The sequence below is a fragment of the Parambassis ranga genome, chromosome 2 (assembly GCF_900634625.1).
Source record: "Parambassis ranga chromosome 2, fParRan2.1, whole genome shotgun sequence".
Lineage (NCBI taxonomy): Eukaryota > Metazoa > Chordata > Actinopteri > Ambassidae > Parambassis > Parambassis ranga.
The window spans coordinates 3,477,000-3,496,943 of NC_041023.1; the positions used below are offsets into that span (position 1 = coordinate 3,477,000).

Here is a 19,944-nt window from a genome sequence, read left to right on the forward strand (position 1 = left end):
TGAAGCTAAAGAAGAGAACAACCATAGCCATGGAGACTGTGCAGTGCTGCAGCGAGTGTCTGTTTTTACTTAACAGTGATTTATCTCTATTTAAGTCTGATCACTTATACAAACAGTTGTTGCTGCTCAACAGGCTGAAAGAAGTTACACAACCATCTCTAAAGAGTTTGGACTCCACAGACAGACAGTGTACAAATGGATGAGTCCATCCATCGTTACCCTCCACAGGAGAGGTCCATCAACAACGATCGCTCCAAACACAAGTCATGTAACAGGCTGCAAGGCTACAAAGGAACCCAGGGTGACCTCTAAGCAGCTAAGGGCCTCTCTCACATCATGTTCATGTTTTTGAATCGGGACTTTCACTTTTTAACCCTTAGAAGTGACCAGAAGAAAAGGAAACTCTGCATTCAGAGGAAGGATTACCAAAGAAAGCACTCGACAGCAATGACAGATGCTACATAACATGTCTGGCTCGTTGCCATTTTGTCAGCGCCACAGTGCGCCTAAATTCCTAATGTGAACAATGAGGTGGAGCATGGGGGGAGCTGTAGTAGGCGGGTGGTCCTGGAAACAGGAAGCTCGTGCTGTGAGTCAGCAAGTTCTGAACCCCGAAAGTTTTAACCACGCGCCAACATTTTAATCAGGTTTGATGAATCATGATGAGTCAACAAGGCAACAAAAAGAAACACAAACTTTGTCGACTGTAGAAAAACTGGTTGTTTATTAGAAGGGGAGAGACATGGGGAGGACAATCGGATGACTTTGTTCATCCCTGACATGATCTACTGGGAACAGACATGTACTGCCCAGTACAAGCCCAACAGCACTGCAAAAATCAAGCTTAAAAGAACTCTAACGACTGGCCCTCCCTTTCATCTGTCTGTCTGTCTGCCCAACTTTGGTCCGGGTGGGGAATGGAGCAGCTCAGGATTCAACCAGCTGGAAGACAAGGGGGAGAGGGAAGAGACGTTTTCAGTGAATGACACAGAAAATGCAACACGCCATGACTAAAAACACTTTCTTGGTCATTTATGATGTTGGATTTGTCAAATGTGAGGTGGACAGTTTAAAGAGCCCATTCTAAAGTCTCTTTCCTTTAAGGCCAACAAAACAATCACACCTTCTAACTTCAAGCTTTCAAAAGTGATACATGAAAAGCATCTGGAGGCATCTGTGAAGAATGTTTAGAAGAAAAAAACCAGGACTGCCGAGCATCTGCTGTTGTTTTTCATCACAACAGCCCCAAGAGTAAAAATACATCAGCATTCAAGGGAGAGGGACGGTAACACAGTCTGCATGCAGGATGTGTCCACTGAAGACAAACACCAGGTGACTACAGAGCAGGGAAGAGGACGACAGGTCAAAGAGGAACCCAGGAGGCAAAGACAAGTCCCTGAAACCCAAAGACCAGACGAAGACAGAAAGGCTGCAGGCTGCATTTAGAAAGAAAACACGTCTCTGAGGTCTGCGAGTTAGATCCTTTAGTACAAATCAATCTGTGTGTGTGTCAGTGAAAGCCACCGGAACAAAGGCGGTAATAAACCACCGCACCTTCTTTGGAAGGAGCTATTCAGAGTGCAGGTGTTTCTGAGAATGTTTTTGCCGTCTACGTTCCTGATAACGCGTTTGGATGTGAACACATAACCATAAACAAACACGAGTGTAAAAAGACACCTTAGGGAGATTCACAAACAAAAGCCTGAACTCAAAACATTTCCTTCAAGTGTTCTCTGAAGCTTTGAGTGACCAACACCCTTCAGAGTTCACACAAAATGTGACGCCAGCTCTGAGGCAGTCAGCACACAAAGACCTTATCATATCGCACACAAGACAAAGTGCTTCTACGTACTTAAAACAACAATCAATAACAGGTCAAGCTGCTAGAACTGATATTTTAGTCATTTTGGGGGGTTAGGGTCGCAAAAACACAACTATCATTTTTATTTTAATGGTCACATTGAAGGGCGGTGCTTTCTGCTTTTACTGTAAACGGATCAGGACACATACTGCACTTCTGGGAACAACTTTATGCTTAGCCACTTAATATACTATAGCTGGTTAGATCCATACATATATGTATGTATGTGGAGGCTGGAACTGTTATAAGTGAATATAAAGCTCTGAAAACCTGAAGGCAGGTGAAGATTTAATTGCAATGAGCCACCTCTCACACATTCATCATAAAAATATCAAGTCTAGTCTGTATTTTTTTTCCCCACATTTTCTCTTAAAATGTGGTCTCAAACTAGGTCACTACAGTCTACACCAGGACATATTACCTTAAATTAAAGAGCAGAAGTCTCATTTAAACTCATCTGACACGTTGGTCCAAAGAACAAAGAGTCACATGTGAGAGGGAAATCATAAACTGTAATAGTAAACCTTGTCAAACCTATAAAGTGCTGAGATGACGTCACATCGTTTCAGTCTACAGTTTTGTGCTACTTCAGCATCTATTTCATTAAAATAGAATCACGAACTTCACAAAAGTGCGTCAAAAGCCACCGAAATCTGATGCTTTTTGTTCCATGCATGCATCTTGCAGTTTTAGGGAAGAAAAGGAGGAGGGAATGTATCTGAAGAGGAGAAAAACAGGAGATCTACTCTATGAAAAAAAATGAAAAGGTTAAGTCATCGATTAAACAAGAGCAAACCTGTCCAGTGGAGGCAAACAAGATGCAACAAATGTCAATATTTTCAAACAGCTTGTGGAGAAGAGCATCTATAGAAACATGCACAGCATGTCTGCCAAAGGTCAGAACCTTAAACCTGACTCGTGTACAGTGCAAGGCAGAAGCAGGAGGATTCTGACTCCTGTCTGAAACACCTTTACATTTTGTTGCCACTCTGACACCTGATCAACTCTTGTATAATCTCCACCACTGAGGGGAAACGGAGCGAAAGTGAAGGGGATACAAGGAAGGAAGGAAAGCTTTAAATGAAGAACACTTGGTCTTTACAGGCGGCAGCTCGGGCGGGGACTTCCGTGGCGGCAGAGAAGGCAGCCAAGATGGAGGCGAAGACGACGTTCGGGTTCTTGGCGGCATCGATGGCCGTGTGGATGCCCCTGGCACTGTAGTACTGCACCAGAGGGACCGTCTGCCGGTGGTAGGAGTCCAGGCGGGACCGCAGCGTTGTCTCATTGTCGTCACTGCGGCGGATCAGAGGCTCACCTGTCACCTGCAGAAAGAGATAATGGTGAGCCCATGGTTTCAGTCAAATTCCACAGAAGAAGCAGCCATGGCCTCTGAAATCTGCAGTGTTTCTAATGGCCAGCAGGGGGCAAAAAAGAGGTCCAACTGTATAGAAGTCGATATGAAAAAGATGCCTCCTCTCAGCTGATGGCCTCGGTGAACATGAATGAGTCATTAATGCCACAGCATAAAGTACAGGAGCAGCCTGCAAGCTAAGCATGCTAGCAATGGCTAACACTAGCAGGTAGCGGTTAGCCTAAAGCCAAACAGCTTCAAGGAAGGATTCCTTGTAGGCTGCTTCGTTATCAAAACCCATCAGAAAGGAAATACTGGGGAAAAAGTTTGTTCTGCTGTGCTGCACGTCCTCTAACATGCAGCAAGTCTACAGAACACAAACTTCATTCCAGAGCCTGACCAGAGGTGTGGCACAGTGCGCTGGCTATACTTCTACCGTCTGCCTCTTGTCATGCAGCCCGACTGAGCACAGAAAGAGAGAACCTGAACTTTATGTCAAGAGAGCAGATCTGCTCACGTTTGAACCACAAGTTCAAACAAGTTTCTATGAACCCCAAAGCAGGCTAAAGGTCACCAGCTCTCAGACTGGCTTTTGTTTTAGGTGGGTGGCAGTTCAGCCAGGAGTGTCTTCTAAGTGGGCTGACTGTGAATCTACTTACATCATCCTTCATGGGCTGTTTGGGGGGGTTGAACTCCTCATGGTATGAGCGGCCACTTGGCTGATGAATTAGTCTGGGGAAACAGAGGCAAGGCGGTGAGAGGAAGCAGAGGACAGGACAAGGACATTGAAGACGTGAGAGCAGGAGAAGAAGGACAGATGAGGGTTTGACAACCACAGTCTCACTAACTACTTAACTGTCCTTTTCACATCCCACATGATGTCCTTGTCCTACTTGGGCTTGAAAAGGCAGCAGCCGGCCTCCTCCTACTCACAAAGGACACCCGCAGACAGGAAGACGGCTCTCTGTAAACTAACTGCTTTTTTCTATTCAGTTACAGTGATGATTGCAAATCTGAAGGGCAGCAGTAAAAGCTTTGACAACATGAAGCAGTGACACGCACCAAGATGATGGTCTCTGAAAACACACCTGCCCGTTCAGCTCGTGCTTCAAAATTAGAGCACAACATAATAAACAGTTTGAAATCTGTCTTTCAGAGTTTTTGATGCCCTGCTGGACAGATTACAACCCTCCTTTCAGTTTATGCTCTACTTTCCACACAAACAGCCGTCAGGTTACAGCAGAAAGAAGAGATGTTGAGTAACACCAACACCACAACTGCTGGTAAAAATGGATTGCTGCTCCGTGCTGCTGGGTTCATACAGTTAGAAAGTCCAGGAGAGACAAACCGTCCCTAGACAGCATCTACTGACTGTCAGCTTCTCCGCTGGTCAGTGAGAGAGAAGTGAGATTTTGTGTGGCTCAAACTAGGAGTCTCCACTGAAATGAGAAATGAAACAGAGAAATAAAAAAAAAAAAAAACTGCACACTCCTCACCTAACCACCAGAGGGCGGCTCAAAAAGCAGGTCAACTCGACACAAAATTCTAGGTGAAAGTGTCACATTTACAGCCTGCAACAAAAGCAGTTTTACATTCTGTAGATAGGCAACCTGTAATACTGCCGAGCAGATTTATAACAGATTCAACTGATAGAGAAACCCACTCTAACTGTGTCTAAGCCTGGACTCGGCCTCCTGAAGGAGCATCTGCTGCTTCTGCTGCTGAACCCTCACCCACCATCTTTTGTCCTTGCTGCTGGCAGGTTGTGTACACTGAGACTTCACCGCTATTCACACAACACTTCTGAAGGTGTGAGCTGTAAAGCACAAATGCTGAGATGAAACTGCAGAGCGGGTTTGTCACTGCACAGTCATGGTAACCATGACGGTTCAGTGTTTTTTCTTCTTGTGCACACATCCCTTTTGGAAACTCTAGGTATCATTTAGCAGGCACTCGGCAGCTTTGGTATTCAGAACATTTCATCAGGGACGGACGCTTCGTCGGGAATTCAATCTGCGACCTTCCCGCTGCAGGACGCTCTAAAACCCTTCAGGCCACCTTCTCTGTTAATCGCAGCCTTTCACGCTCCATTTCTCCCCCATCATTATCTCCCTGTCCCAGACTCCTCTGTCCATATGAATCAATCTACCTGTCCATGTGGGATTTAACACGCCAACAGAATGAGGAGTCAAAAGGAACCTGGCGAATCATAAAGCCCTGCTGCCCACTGGCTGCCTGCCTGACAAATAAAACAGACTTCATCCTTTCTCTGGTCCTGAATAATTAATTCTCTGTCACTTGGGCTCCTACCTGCCACAGATCCTGCGGACCAGCAGGGAGTCATCAACAGCAAACTCAACCACAGAGTCCAGCTTCTCGTGTCTCTTGTCCAACAGGTCGTCCAACTGGAAGACAGAAAGAGCTCAGATGACGCTCTAAGGTGCGAAAATGTAAGAGCACCAGAGCTTTTCATTAACATTGCATGTGTTTTCCACTTCAGTCACATTTTTTTTAGTCAGTCAGGGCTCTTTGTTCACTGCAACATGAAGTCCTGCACCTCTACAGGAACAGCACAACCAAGTAAAGTCACAAAAATAAAATCCTTACCATCTCCGCCTGTTTGACCGTTCGGGGGAATCCATCCAGCAAGAACCCGTTCCTGCAGGCCGGTGTGTCCAGGTTCTTCTCTATGAGCTCCACGACCATCTCATCACTGACCTGCAAGAGCAAAACAAATCCATCAATTCACACTTCTCCCAACACTGTCAGCAAGACAACACCATGCTGATACTGCCCTCTTCAGCATCCACACACACCGAGGTGTAAGAGGAGTCAAGACAGGAAATAAGACATGGGGATACAGATATATATACCCAAACAAACACAGATGGTGGAACATCAAAAGCCCAGAGGAATACACAAGAACTCGGTCACATGCTGAGACACAGAGGAGGATGGAGACGAGGAGTTACGCAACTGCTCTGATCGTTTTCTTGAGAAATCATCAACACTGATATTTTCCAAATGTCAGAACTTAAGAAGAGATTAACACTCTTCGACTGAATTGCTGCCGGGTTTACAAATGTAGATCAAAATTTACAAAATCCTGAGAAACACCAGGACCCAATGCATGACTTTAGGCCAGAATCCAAACTACAATCAAAACTGGGGCCAGTTTCTGCTGCTAACTGCTTCCTCGAACAGACAATAACTTATTTCCAGCAGCAGCTTTATGCAGATATCTCAGTTATAGCCTGAGTACCATGAGAGTGAGCACAAAAGCTCTAAAGGCAAGAAATCAAGAAAGAAAAACATACACACAAATGATGAGAAGGAGGTGTGTAAAAAAACGTTACCAGTTTGCCAGAATCCATCGTCTCCTTCAGCCTCTTGCCGAGCTCGGAGCCTGAAGCCACCATGGCCCTCAGCATGTCTCCAGTGGCCAGGTGGCAAACACAGAATTTCTCGGCTAGCCGAGGGGCCTGCGGAAAGATGGATGAAAGCATGAAGGCCGTGTTTACTTTGGCAAAGAGACCAGACGCTGTGCAGCCACAGAGTTTATTTATCCGACTAAAGCTATGCAACTACTGAAGCTTAAACTGTAAGTTCCTTTGAGGCGTTCAGGTCTTCCATATACTACTGAGGAGCGAGTTAAATATCGGCATCATCCTCCCTTTGTCTGATGCAAACTAATGAACCTGATTCTTTAACAGAAGATGGAGGTAAGATTTCCTCTAAATGAATCCACAGCGAGGGATCTGTCTTTCTCAGCGCTCAACGCTGATACCACACAGTGCGGCCATTTTGACATTTTTAAACACTTCCCCCACATCTGGGTTTCCGTCTTCTACAATGCTGCAACACAAATTATGCAACAGCAATTCATAAATATAGGGAACAATAAATATAGGGAACAATAAAAAAACAGCAAAGGACACACTGTTGATCTTATTACTCCTTTAAACTTATTAAACACATTATTCTTTTAAACATATCAAGGCAGGCCCTTTTATTTTCCCCCTTTCATGCATGCTTCTCCTTGCCCTTGGCCACTGTGTTTACTGTTGTGTGTCGGTAAATATGCTGGAACACATACACAAGCATTGTACTATGTACACCTGTGTATGTGACAAATACAGTGTCAAGTCAAATCAAGCAGTACATCCTGGTTAGCCAACCCTAATCCACCTCATTGGTCTCTACCTCAAGACCTCTTCTGTGTTTTAAGGTTTCACATATTCTGCTGTTCTGCAAACACTTGATGTGTGTGTGACGGCTGCAGCACGAGGCTCAGAGTTATGGTAAACACACGTCAAGTGTGAAAATGTGTGTCACAAGTTTGCATATGCAACAGAGTGGTGTTTACTCTGCTCTCATGTACAGAGTCCTGTGCCTGATGATAATGTGCAATAATAATAATACAGTACAGAAGTCACTTTATTCTGTTATCATTCCAAGCATTCATTCGTTTTGTAATCTTTTATATTAGTGTTTTATTTTACAGTGTGTCTTTCTATCATTTTACAGCTGCTGTAACAAAGTAAGGACCGTTTAAAAATAAAAACATAGCGCAACAAGAGCTAACTCTGCTAAAACTTTAGGTTTTGTTTGAATTCCATACGTGGCAAACATTTATTAGCATCTCACAGTGTTATCATAAACTTACCACTTAAGCCGACAGGCCCACAGAATAAAGACTGACGTTTTATTCAAAGACCGGTAGGCTAGCATTAGCATTAGCTAACACCGACCATGCTCTTTACACTGGTGTCAGAGCTAACAGAGCTAGCGTTAGCCGTTAGCTGGGTGACTGTGACTCACTTGTGTCCCCTTCCCGGCTCCGGGAGGTCCGAGTAGGATGGCCCGAATGCCATCATGCACATCGGCTATCGCCTCCTTCAGCTGCGTGCTGGGGGCCATGACAGGACCGGGAGACCACCGGGGAAGAAACTTTCCTCAAGTCTGTCAGTGTCGTCCTGGTGACACTTCAGCCAAGTTGGTCAGGAGAGGAAGTGCCCCCGCCTCCTTTTTTGCTTTAATATTTAAACCCCGCCCAGTTGCGGAAGAATGCGGCATTTGATTGGCTGTAAGGCTCTTCCCTCATAAAGCGTGCTCGCTGATTGGATAATACAGGTAATCCACCACGTTGTGTAACTTCCGACACTAGACTTTAATTTACGACAAATATCTACAGAAAAGTACTTATTTTGCTATTTTTTAATTCTTATTCCCGAATTTGTGTATTTGTACAGTAATTGTCTATTGTTTTTAATCTATATATATATATTTAATATATATAAATAATTAAAAACAATATATATAACAATATAATTAATAATAATTAAAAACAATATATATACAATAAAACAATATATATATATATATATATATATGTATATATAATATAAAAATATATATATATATATATATATATATATATATATATATATATATATATATATATATATATATATATATAATATAGAAAATGGGAAATAAAAAAATTAAAACAGAGAGAGAGAGAGATGAAGTGATGAAGAAACATGGGAGACACACACAGAGACAGAGGATCTCTGCCGAAGCTGAAGGACAGAGAAGTCTTGCTGCTCAGAGACGGCGCTATCAGTGACGCAAAGAATGAAAGAATCCTCATGCAGCTATCACAGCGCCACGGTCACTGATATATGACATATAAGATACATGACTTCTCCCCCAGGTCATGTCAAACTACCCAGGGGTCAAACATATGCGTGTGCATGTACGTGCAGTTGATGCCAAGAGGGGAGAATCAGAACTGTGGAAAAAAAGATTTCAAAGAGATAATTAATAAACTGGATGCACAATAATTCATCAGCAGGCCGCTCCAAAACATTGAGAAGAGGATCAATAACTTCAGTCGCCTTACAGACTTTATAGATGACTTGGGAATGACCTGTTCTAAAGGAAAAGGCCCTCACCTGAATGGATGTGGACTGAGGTGACTATTATTATTATTATGGTTATGTTTATTATTATTATTATTATTATTATAGTTTCACTTCCTCCCTCAAACTTGATAACTAAGCCACACGTCACTTGACCAAATGACAAAGTGATTCATTGAGCTAAATGGCAGAATAAGTGGAACTGACTGTTTTAAGCCCTCCTCCTCCTCAGGAAGCTTTTTGATGCGTTGTCAGACTTGTGTTTGTGTAGTTCTTGCTCAGATTCCTGATCACACAGCAGCAGAATGCCTGAAGCTGACGTAGTGTACTCTGACGTGAGGGTTCTAAGACTGAATGGGAAAGCGAAGGGTGAGTCTATGTACTGATGTATAAATCTGAATATATATTTACATTTTATCAGCAGTGAATGGTAACTCACGCCACACTGAAGCCTCCTGCTTCTGTTTCACAGAGCCCATTTCCTCATCGCCTGACAGCACTTACTCTGAGGTGAAGATTTTGAAACAGCCATCAGCAGAGCCGTCTGGTAGGAAATCATCAATAATACATCAACAATAAAGGGAACTATGTCCGTGTCCTTTTTTTATTAGTAGTATTTCTCAATTTTTCAAAAACAAAAAGTCATTGAAAAAAAATCAGAGCAGCAAAATCTCTTAAAACTTTGAAACAATTAACGCTTGATGCAATTTAATCCAAGCAAATGAGGGGATCGTGTATTTTTATGGACAAAATGTGATTTCTTTTTGTACCTGAGGTAATTATTTAATGTAAATTAAAATGAAAATTAGATTTTGAACATGCACAAATATTTTATTATTACTCGGGAAACCAACATCGGACACAGTGAGTAGTTAAACTAAGCTAAGACAGTGGATTACAGGCTTGTAATCAGTGGAGTCAGTGAATCATGTACAGTATCATGGTGATACAAACTGCTCGGTGTAAATCTAGATTGAAATTAAGAATAAAAAAAGTGCCTCCTTCTCTCAAAATTCTTTTTTTTCTGCCAGAAACACAATAATTAACACACAACAACACACAATAATGTAATGTGAAAAATAGTTTTTATTACTGGGAAGTGTGGTAAGATGTACGAGCTGAGGTTCAGCTACGATTAAGGAAGTGGGTATGAAGAAATAGTCTAAATTTAATTATGCATGATAATGGTGCCTTCATTTCGTGCCTTGTATTTTGTGTGTGCCTCATTGTAGGTACACTTTTTACACTATCTTAAGTTTGTAGTTATATGTTATATGTTGCGGAATGAAGAGTAACGCAATTTTGATTCTCTGTATGTCCAGCACATACAGCAGATTTGACAATAAAGCTGACTTTGACTTTGATGATTTTGCTGTGATGTGGCAGCATGTAAAGCCACATTACTGGGTTTGGTCTGTGTGTTACATAATAACAAGTGAAAATGGTCGCACACAGAAAACCCACAATATTTAGTGAAAGACATAAAGTGTGTGCACACATGCAGTGCGGTCTGATTTAATGAACTTGTCTCCCTGCTCAGCCTCGGCAGACGATCCAGCAGCTTCTCACCCAGTGGCGTCCATTAGAAGGTCAAAGGTCACTGCAGAGAGGGTGGCCCTGCTGGTCGTCTGTGTTCTCATGGCAGCCACTGTCATCGCTCTGTGTGTCACCTGTGAGTCTGTTTGTGTTAAATTCATAAAGACAATCCAGCGGTGTAATGGCAGCGATCTGTGGCAAAAAGTGACACTAGTAATGAAGCATTAATGGGAAAAAAAAGGATCTGAGATATCATCCAGAGCTGTGAGTAAGTGCTGGTGTCGCAACCCGTCTCCATGGCAACCCAGAAAATGAAGAAGGTGGTTTTTAACACAAATGTAACTTTGCTGATAAGTAAAGGGTAAAGTTAGAATTAAAGAAAACAAGGTGCGAACACAGGGAGAAGAAGAGTCAGTGAAAGTCTGGAGTCTTTTAATGGCCATGCAGACATGTAATAAAACGAAACCTGTGATGATATAATAACCATAAAATGCAGTAATAAGAAGAGATAACTGCTGTGTGCCGAGGTGATAACACCAAGTGCCATGAGATGCAAATTCTAAAAACCACTTCTGCTTTAGTGACACCAAAACTACAACTGACTTTATTTTTCTATCAGTGGTCGACAACATGAGGACTAAGCAACATATGGAGTGTCCGAAACCGAAGCTTAAATGTGTAAAGGTGAATCTCACAGGTGAGAATCTTCCTGTATCCTGCCTCAAATAATCTTTCTTCTGTTTCTTTTTATTTTGCCCCGCTGATGATTCGACACTGAAACACTCAGGCTGTGTTCCAGTGTCCAGGTGCCATTAAAAGAATTAGCATGCCCCAGATGTGCTGCTACATCTGTACTGCATGCAAGCCAGTCTATTCTTATTCAGAGCCCTTTGCACAGCAGAAAGGTGAAGGTCAAAGGTCGAGGCGCCATGTGATGAAGCTGTAGAGTCTGCAGCTACTGAGTAGAAGAAGCATGACTACAGTCAGACTGTAGCTGCTGGACTTACAGCGCCCCCTGCTGCCTTTAAATCATTTCTTCCATGTGACAGAAACGCTCAAAGATGAACCGTGTCTGATGTGTGAAGAAGGCTGGGAGCAACATGGAGGACGGTGCTATTATTTTTACACCAAGAATTCATCCTGGGAAAAGAGCAGACGTTTCTGCAAAGAGAAAGGAGGAGACCTGGTTAAGATAGACAGCCGGGAGGAGCAGGTATGAAACTCTGTGATCATCTCAGCACAGAAAAGCCTCAAATTCTGATAAACGTTTCCTCTTCAGAGTTTCCTGGACTCAAGGCTGTCAGAAATAATGATGCATGCTGAAGACAAGTTCTGGATCGGACTGACAGACTCACAGACAGAGGCTGCATGGACATGGGTGGACGGCTCACCGCTGAACCAAAGGTTTGACTGATATGAAAACACTGGGATCCTTTTACAGAAAAACAGTTTTACTGAGTCTGTGCTTCATGTCTTAGTTTGACGTTTTGGAGCAAAGGGGAACCAGATGACTGGAGAAGAGAAAACAGTAAAGGAGAGGACTGTGTGAGGATGGGAGAGGACGGAAAAAGTCGTGATCTGAAGACCTGGTTCGATAAATCCTGTGACAAGCCTCACAGAAGCGTGTGTGAGAAATCAGCAGAGTAGAATCACTGAGTGAGGTTTTTATAAAGATAAGGTTGTAAACATTTAGAAAAAAGCTTTGGTGTATAAATGCAAAAGTAATCATGATATTAAACATTATCAGAAGGAACAAACGTGTCGTGTTCACTGTGTAAACAGTCTGTTGATGTGTTGTTGGTGTTTGTTTCACACACATTCCTCTGACATGGTAACAGAGGAAGATTATTTACTGCTGTGGTTTTACCAACTGTACAAACGTGCACACACACCCTCATTTAATCTCTGATCTCAGTGTTACTGTGAAGGAGCAGAATCGAGCAGGAGGAGCTGATCTGTGTGAAGGAAGCTGTGAGACACATTTCTGTCTGAACAGCCTGACGAGCAGGAACGTTAAGAGTGAGCGTCCATGTTTAGAATCTTTCTATAATTCCAAACAGAAGAAATGACAAGTGACTTATCAACAGCTTTGTGTTGCAGACTCACAGCAAAGCGTCCTGACGATGAGCCGAACACAGAGAAGCACAGAAGGTAAGACCGCTGAGAGGAGAGGATGAGGAGGCACCTCCATCATCTTCAAACAAACACGTAGCAACCAGTTTTTAATCACATAGATTAGAAAAAAATAAACGTAATGAAAGAAAATCAAATAATTTCTAATATAAAAAAATGAAGTGAAGAAATGGAGGCAGAAAGAATGAGGAAGTCAGTCAGAGTCCTCATGTAGGACACGTATAGTTCTGCTATAGTTCTGCATAAATATGAGCTGAAATATCCGCCGATATTCTTAGATGTCTGAAAGTGTAAAAGGAAACAGAATCCATTTTCTTCATTTTGTTATTTCTTTATGCAACAAAATGATCCAGCTCATGTAAGAGACACAAAGGAACCCAGGCTGACCTGTACGCAGCTGGAGGCCTCGCTCACATCACTTTAAATCAAATTAAGGGGACGTCAGACCAGAATACAACTAGAAAAAAGCGTTTCCTGAAGAAAATACAAGTTTGATTGCTGCAGCTGAAGCATTGCTTTGAACGCTGATGTGAAGGATTGATGCTCTGAACTGCTGGAGAATCAGAGCAATTCAGAGCTTTGTATGCCTCTGTGTGCCAGCCTGTCACCATGGTAACAGCAGAGCACTCCAACTTTGAGAGCCTAACGTGCGAAAACCATTCGGAATTAGAAAATTCTGAATACAAGTTTGATAGAGCAGCATCTAATGAGCGTTTTAAGACTAAACTGGAGTCTGTAGCTTGAAGTTTGTAGGAGGAGATACATTTGGCAGATGACCCTCATTGGAGGGCTCTCTCATAGACTTCAATGTTAAAAAATGACACAGAAATTGCTTAATATTTGAAAAATAATAATTTTTTGAAAAAAACTTGAAGTTGTCCTCTGTGAGATGAACATTTTAATAGTTGAATGGCTGAAATCGGTCAATGTATGCTGAAGATACGCTGCGCCAAAAAACGTACGGAAGAATAAAAAAGAAGAAGAAGAAGAAAGAAGACAGAAGAAAGAGGGTGAAGAACAAGATGTGGAGAGAAAGACTGATGCTGAAATACAGAAAGTTCTAAAGGTTTCCTGTGTGTGTCCTTGTGTTGCCTTTAGTGTTTCAATAATTCTCATTTAACATTCAGCAGGTGAACCTCCTGCCTCTCCACATGTGAGATCAGACAGAGGGTCAAAGGTCCCCTCAGAGAGAGTGGTCCTGCTGGTGGTCTGCACTCTGCTGGCAGCTGCTCTCATCGTGATTTATCGTCTCTGTGAGTCTCTGCAGTTTAATTCATTTACTAAAAACACACAAAACAAAAACACATCTGACTTTTTTTTATTTTTATCAGCGTCTGTGATAGAATCTCTCAGCTATAAGAAACAGACAGCGCCCCCTGCTGCCTGTAAACCATGTGACCAGATCCATGTGACAGAAGCGTTCATTGATGAACCGCATCTGATGTGTGAAGAAGGCTGGGAGAAACATGGAGGACGGTGCTATTATTTCAACAACAATAAGTCATCCTGGGAAGAGAGCAGAGGTTTCTGCCAAGAGAAAGGAGGAGACCTGGTTAAGATAGACAGCCGGGAGGAGCAGGTATGAAACTCTGTGATCATCTCAGCACAGAAAAGCCTCAAATTCTGATAAACGTTTCCTCTTCAGAGTTTCCTGGACTCAAGGCTGTCAGAAATAATGATGCATGCTGAAGACAAGTTCTGGATCGGACTGACAGACTCACAGACAGAGGCTGCATGGACATGGGCGGACGGCTCACTGCTGAACCAAAGGTTTGTCTGATATGAAAACACTGGGATCCTTTTACAGAAAAACAGTTTTACTGAGTCTGTGCTTCATCTCTTAGTTTGATGTTTTGGTACCCGAGAGAACCGGATAACTGGACAGGAGAAAACTCTAAAGGAGAGGACTGTGCAAGGATGGGAGAGATCGGAGGAAGATGTGATCTGAAGACCTGGTTGGATAAATCCTGTGACAAGCCTCACAGAAGCGTGTGTGAGAAATCAGCAGAGTAGAATCACTGAGGGAGGTTTTTATAAAGATAAGGTTGTAAACATTAAAAATTATAGATGCTTTAAAAACATTTAGGAAAAAGATTTTTGCTGAAGATGGTGTATAAATGCAAAATAAACATTATCAGAAGGAACAGACGTGTTGTGTTCACTGTGTAAACAGTCTGTTGATGTGTTGTTGGTGCTGGATTTATCACTGAGTTGCAACACACCCTTATTTTAGCTCTGATCTCAGTGTTAATGTGAACAACCCGAAAAAAGCAGCAAGAGCTGGTCTGTGTGAAGGAAGCTGTGAGACACACCCGTGTCTGAACAACCTGACGAGCAGGAACATCTGTCTTTAATGGAAATCAGAAAAAATTATGAGTTTTATGCTGCTAGACACAGGCGGACTCACAGCAAGCGTCCTCACCGTGAGCCGAACACAGAGCTACACAGAGAGGATGAAGAGGCACCTTCATCATCATCATTAAACAAACACGTAGCAACTGGTTTTTAATCATGCATCTGATAACCAGTTTAAAGAACATAAGGGCACATTCAGTGATGTTTAATGAGAGTTAAATATATAAATGACATTTGGTTTAAAATGAACCAAACAAAGTGAAGATGGAAAGAATGAGGAACTGAGCAGCAGGAGTGAGGTTTGACACATCATGTGTCATGTTTCCTGTCGATTTTATCTGTTCTACCAAAAATTACAGATGTGTGTGTGTCCTTGTGTCGCCTTTAGTGTTCCAGTAATTCTTCTTCTTTTCTCAGCAGTAAGAAGTACTTGTTAAAACAGGCAGCGCCCCCTGCTGCCTGTAAGCTACAAATATTAACAGTGGTTTCTTCCATGTGACAAAAAACATTTAGAAAAAAGATTTTTGCTGAAGATGGTGTATAAATGCAAAATAAACATTATCACAAGGAACAAACGTGTCGTGTTCACTGTGTAAACAGTCTGTTGATGTGTTGTTGGTGTTTGTTTCCACACACATTCCTCTGACATGGTAACAGAGGAAATTATTTACTGCTGTGGTTTTACCAACTGCAAAGTGCACACACACCTTCATTTAATCTCTGACCTCAGTGTTACTGTGAAGGAGCAGAATCAAGCAGGAGGAGCTGGTCTGTGTGAAGGAAGCTGTGAGACACATTTCTGTCTGAACAGCCTGACGAGCAGGAACGTTAACAGTGAGCGTCCATGTTTAGAATCTTTCTATAATTCCAAACAGAAGAAATGACAAGTGACTTATCAACAGCTTTGTGTTGCAGACTCACAGCAAAGCGTCCTGACGATGAGCCGAACACAGAGAAGCACAGAAGGTAGGACCGCTGAGAAGAGAGGATGAGGAGGCACCTCCATCATCTTCAAACAAACACGTAGCAACCGGTTTTTAGGACTCGTGTGAAAAGTGTGGAATTTTTTGGGTCATATTTATGCAGAAATACAGAAAGTTCTAAAGGTTTCCTGTGTGTGTGTGTCCTTGTGTTGCCTTTAGTGTTTCAGTAATTCTCATTTAACATTCAGCAGGTGAACCTCCTGCCTCTCCACATGTGAAATCAGACAGAGGGTCAAAGGTCCCCTGCTGGGCAGTGGCCCTGCTGGTGGTCTGCACTCTGCTGGCAGCTGCTCTCATCGTGATTTATCGTCTCTGTGAGTCTCTGCAGTTTGATTCATTTACTAAAAACACACTAAACAAAAACACATCTGACTTTTTATTTTTATCAGCATCTGTGATAGAAACTCTCAGCGATAAACAGACCCCTACTGCCTGTAAACCACAGCAAGAAGGCTGGGAGCAACATGGAGGACGGTGCTATTATTTCAACAACAATAAGTCATCCTGGGAAGAGAGCAGAGGTTTCTGCAAAGAGAAAGGAGGAGACCTGGTTAAGATAGACAGCCGGGAGGAGCAGGTATGAAACTCTGTGATCATCTCAGCACAGAAAAGCCTCAAATTCTGATAAACGTTTCCTCTTCAGAGTTTCCTGGACACAAGGCTGTCAGAAATAATGATGCACGCTGAAGACAAGTTCTGGATCGGACTGACAGACTCACAGACAGAGGCTGCATGGACATGGGTGGACGGCTCACTGCTGAACCAAAGGTTTGACTGATATGAAAACACTGGGATCCTTTTACAGAAAAACTGTTTTACTGAGTCTGTGCTTCATCTCTTAGTTTGATGTTTTGGAGCAAAGGGCAACCAGATAACTGGACAGGAGAAAACCGTGAAGGAGAGGACTGTGTGAGGATGGGAGAGGACAGAAAAAGTCGTGATCTGAAGACCTGGTATGATAAATCCTGTGACAAGCCTCACAGAAGCGTGTGTGAGAAATCAGCAGAGTAGAATCACTGAGTGAGGTTTTTATAAAGATAAGGTTGCAAACATTTAAAATGGTCGATGCTTTAAAAACATTTAGAAAAAAGATTTGGTGTATAAATGCAAAATAAACATTATCAGAAGGAACAGACGTGTCGTGTTCATGGTGTAGACAGTCTGTTGATATGTTGTTGGATTTTTCACTGCAAAATAAAAACTGAATTGCAACACAGCCTTATTTTATCTCTGATCTCAGTGTTAATGTGAACAACCAGAAAAAAGCAGCAAGAGCTGGTCTGTGTGAAGGAAGCTGTGAGACACATCCGTGTCTGAACAGCCTGACGAGCAGGAACATCTGTCTTTAACAGAAATCAGAAAAAATGATGAGTTTTACCCCTCCATGGACCACCACCTTATCGTGGTGGAGGGGTTTGAGTGCCCAGGTGATCCTAGGAGCTATGTTGTCAGGGGCTTAATGTCCCCAGCGGGGTCTCCCAAGGCAAACAGGTCCTGGGTGATGGGTTAGACCAGGGGTCGGCAACCTACGGCTCCGGAGCCGCATGAGGCTCTTTCATCCCTCTGTTGTCAATGTCAATGTCAGCTTTATTTATACAGCACATTTATAAGGGCGTCGCCCACCAAAGTGCTTAACATTAAAATACGTAAAATAAACTCAAACTGATAGAAAAACGTAAAAGAAATAAACTGCAGTAAAATACAATAAAAACAAAGATACAATCATAAAACATAAAATCCCCAAGAGCTGCCAACCCTAACCCTCAGGCAAAGGCCGTGGTGAATAAGTAAGTCTTAAGCAGAGATTTAAAAGTGGTGAGGCCATTTGCCGACCACACAGCTAGAGGCAGAGCATTCCATAGAGTGGGAGCCACCACTGAGAAGGCCCGGTCACCTCTAGTTTTTAAAAGAGATCGGGGGACCTCTAGAGCCATTTGGTTAGCAGACCTAAGAGCTCTGGAGGGCCGATGCAATACCAGGAGGTCTGATAAATAGTCCGGGGCCAGCCCATGCAAGCACTTAAAAACGAATAAAAGAATCTTAAAATCAATTCTGTGTTTCACCGGTAGCCAGTGAAGTGAGGAAAGCACTGGCGTGATGTGCTCGCGCTTTTTTTTCCCGCTGCGTTTTGGACCAGCTGCAGACGGTGAAGCTCTGACTGTCCAATTCCAATATATAGGGAGTTACAGTAGTCTAAGCGAGAGGTTATAAAAGTGTGGATGACTTTCTCTAAGTCACTCTGACTAAGGTATGGCTTTACCTTAGCAATAAGCCTTAGTTGAAAGAAGCTGGACTTGACCACTGAGCTCACCTGCTTGTCCAATTTAAAAGCACCATCTTCAATCACCCCAAGATTCCTTGCATGAGTTTGTATGTTTGGTGCCAGTGCGCCAAGGGAGCTGGACTAGGTCGGGGCGACCAAACAAGACAACCTCAGTTTTGTTTTTGTTTAATTTCAGAAAGTTTAGGTCCATCCATGTCTTAATATCACTCATGCAGTTTAGCAGTGATTGGAGGGAATCTTTGGCAGAAACTCTAAGGGGCAAATACACCTGCACGTCATCAGCGTGTTGATGCTCCCAGGGCAAGCTCATTTTTTGGAAAAAAAAAAAAATAACGTGAATAAATAATGGCCGTTCTTTGGAGATTGAGATGCTCTCGTGACATTAAAATAAAACTTTTAATATTTTGTTAAAATATGCGTCACGTCACGTCCTGTACGCAGCACCTGGGACACCGGACAAACTCGTGTTCGACAGCCTACATGGAATGACATTCCTGACACTTATATGAACATGGAAAAGTTTGCATTTGGAGTCCTGTCGATCTTTGGATCCTCATACTTGTGCGAGCTGGTGTTTTCCATCATGAACTACATGAAAACTAAACATCGCTCCAGCCTCACAGATCAGAGCTCAGTCCTTCGTGAAAATCAAAGCGACGTCTTACAGCCCTGAAATGGATACGATACGCTGTGCAGTGAAGTTCCAGAGCAGAACTCACATTAACGAGGTGAAAGAAATAATTAAACAAGCTGTTATTGTGAAAATACATATTTTTATATCGGACCCTGAACGACGTATTTCATAATTCAGGTTGACTACTGTAGCCTACAGCATGGAGGACATGAATGACGGCACACTGAAATCAAAATAACATATAAACTGGCATTTTTTGTTCAGATAAATATTATATCTATCTATATTAGGCCTATACATGGATTAATATTACCTTTAATTTAGTGGTCAGATAGGTGTAGATTAGTACTTAGGGGTTTGTGGCTCCGAGTGTGCTTTATTTAGTGGGAAAACCGGCCCAAATGGCTCTTTTAATGCTGAAGGTTGCCGACCCCTGGGTTAGACCAAGACCAAAACCCCTTATAAAGAGAAGTCACTCAATGGACGTGACGTTGCCCGATATGGCACAACCGGGGCTCCACCCTGTAGGAGGACTATCGGTCAGCCTCAAAGTGATTCTGGCAAACTGTCCGGCACCTCAGGAGGGGGAAACAGTAGTCCACCAACACTGTTTACAGTGGGGAGCTGTTGACCTCGACTCGTTGGAGTACGTTGAGGATCTCCTCAAACCCCCCAACATGCCTTCCATCATGGAAGCTGAGGCTGAGGACTCAGTGGTGGACTAACTTATCACCCAGGCTGAAGTTGCCGAGGTAGTCAAAAAGCTCCCCGGCAGCAAGGCACCGGGGGTGGATGAGATTCGCCCTGGGTACCTTAAGTCTCTGGATGTTGTGGGGCTGTCTTGGCTGACACACCTCTGCAACGTTGCGTGGCAATCGGGGGT

At 42.9% G+C, this 19,944-nt stretch overlaps 4 protein-coding genes across 6 annotated transcripts; 3 read left to right on the forward strand and 1 right to left on the reverse strand.

Moving 5' to 3' along the window:
• Window positions 1-696: 696 nt before the first annotated feature.
• Window positions 697-8,229, reverse strand: ak2 (adenylate kinase 2). Of its 2 annotated transcripts, XM_028400511.1 has the most exons (7): window positions 8,034-8,229; window positions 6,569-6,694; window positions 5,820-5,930; window positions 5,523-5,617; window positions 3,872-3,944; window positions 2,964-3,183; window positions 697-942 (listed from the first exon to the last, which is right to left on the reverse strand). In XM_028400511.1, the coding sequence occupies exons 1-7, from the start codon at window positions 8,130-8,132 to the stop codon at window positions 935-937; spliced, it is 732 nt and encodes a 243-aa protein (XP_028256312.1). In that variant the 5' UTR covers window positions 8,133-8,229; the 3' UTR covers window positions 697-934. The 2 variants fall into 2 exon arrangements, with proteins under 2 accessions (XP_028256312.1, XP_028256311.1); XM_028400510.1 differs by lacking the exon at window positions 697-942 and having other exon boundaries at window positions 2,923-3,183.
• Window positions 8,230-9,367: 1,138 nt separating this feature from the next.
• On the forward strand, window positions 9,368-12,425 carry LOC114432626 (CD209 antigen-like protein E). 2 transcript variants are annotated; one of them, XM_028400757.1, is made up of 7 exons: window positions 9,368-9,505; window positions 9,609-9,683; window positions 10,677-10,808; window positions 11,292-11,369; window positions 11,722-11,885; window positions 11,952-12,076; window positions 12,151-12,425. In XM_028400757.1, the coding sequence occupies exons 1-7, from the start codon at window positions 9,442-9,444 to the stop codon at window positions 12,317-12,319; spliced, it is 807 nt and encodes a 268-aa protein (XP_028256558.1). In that variant the 5' UTR covers window positions 9,368-9,441; the 3' UTR covers window positions 12,320-12,425. The 2 variants fall into 2 exon arrangements, with proteins under 2 accessions (XP_028256558.1, XP_028256557.1); XM_028400756.1 differs by having other exon boundaries at window positions 9,394-9,505; window positions 9,588-9,683.
• A 44-nt stretch (window positions 12,426-12,469) lies between these two features.
• LOC114432627 (hepatic lectin-like) lies at window positions 12,470-14,864 on the forward strand. Its single transcript, XM_028400758.1, has 6 exons — window positions 12,470-12,691; window positions 12,773-12,823; window positions 13,933-14,058; window positions 14,137-14,384; window positions 14,451-14,575; window positions 14,650-14,864. Exons 2-6 carry the CDS (start codon window positions 12,796-12,798, stop codon window positions 14,816-14,818), a joined length of 696 nt encoding a protein of 231 aa, XP_028256559.1. The 5' UTR covers window positions 12,470-12,691; window positions 12,773-12,795; the 3' UTR covers window positions 14,819-14,864.
• Window positions 14,865-15,958: 1,094 nt separating this feature from the next.
• On the forward strand, window positions 15,959-17,165 carry LOC114432628 (C-type lectin domain family 4 member F-like). Its single transcript, XM_028400759.1, has 6 exons — window positions 15,959-15,994; window positions 16,076-16,126; window positions 16,335-16,457; window positions 16,533-16,720; window positions 16,787-16,911; window positions 16,986-17,165. Exons 2-6 carry the CDS (start codon window positions 16,099-16,101, stop codon window positions 17,152-17,154), a joined length of 633 nt encoding a protein of 210 aa, XP_028256560.1. The 5' UTR covers window positions 15,959-15,994; window positions 16,076-16,098; the 3' UTR covers window positions 17,155-17,165.
• The last annotated feature ends 2,779 nt before the right edge of the window (window positions 17,166-19,944 follow it).

What these genes read in the sequence shown, in the direction of transcription:
- ak2 (XM_028400510.1), bottom strand. Translation starts at nt 8,132, where the DNA reads ATGGCCCCCAGCACGCAGCTGAAGGAGGCGATAGCCGATGTGCATGAT. An exon ending in CGGTCAAACAGGCGGAGATG is followed by an intron (nt 5,618 to 5,819) that starts GTAAGGATTTTA and finishes TCTGTCTTCCAG; the next exon opens with TTGGACGACCTGTTGGACAA. An exon ending in GTCCGCAGGATCTGTGGCAG is followed by an intron (nt 3,945 to 5,522) that starts GTAGGAGCCCAA and finishes CTGTTTCCCCAG; the next exon opens with ACTAATTCATCAGCCAAGTG.
- LOC114432626 (XM_028400756.1), top strand. Translation starts at nt 9,442, where the DNA reads ATGCCTGAAGCTGACGTAGTGTACTCTGACGTGAGGGTTCTAAGACTG. An exon ending in CATCGCTCTGTGTGTCACCT is followed by an intron (nt 10,809 to 11,291) that starts GTGAGTCTGTTT and finishes TTTTTCTATCAG; the next exon opens with TGGTCGACAACATGAGGACT. An exon ending in GGCTCACCGCTGAACCAAAG is followed by an intron (nt 12,077 to 12,150) that starts GTTTGACTGATA and finishes TTCATGTCTTAG; the next exon opens with TTTGACGTTTTGGAGCAAAG.
- LOC114432627 (XM_028400758.1), top strand. Translation starts at nt 12,796, where the DNA reads ATGAGCCGAACACAGAGAAGCACAGAAG. An exon ending in TAGACAGCCGGGAGGAGCAG is followed by an intron (nt 14,385 to 14,450) that starts GTATGAAACTCT and finishes TTTCCTCTTCAG; the next exon opens with AGTTTCCTGGACTCAAGGCT. An exon ending in GGCTCACTGCTGAACCAAAG is followed by an intron (nt 14,576 to 14,649) that starts GTTTGTCTGATA and finishes TTCATCTCTTAG; the next exon opens with TTTGATGTTTTGGTACCCGA.
- LOC114432628 (XM_028400759.1), top strand. Translation starts at nt 16,099, where the DNA reads ATGAGCCGAACACAGAGAAGCACAGAAG. An exon ending in AACACAGAGAAGCACAGAAG is followed by an intron (nt 16,127 to 16,334) that starts GTAGGACCGCTG and finishes AACATTCAGCAG; the next exon opens with GTGAACCTCCTGCCTCTCCA. An exon ending in TAGACAGCCGGGAGGAGCAG is followed by an intron (nt 16,721 to 16,786) that starts GTATGAAACTCT and finishes TTTCCTCTTCAG; the next exon opens with AGTTTCCTGGACACAAGGCT.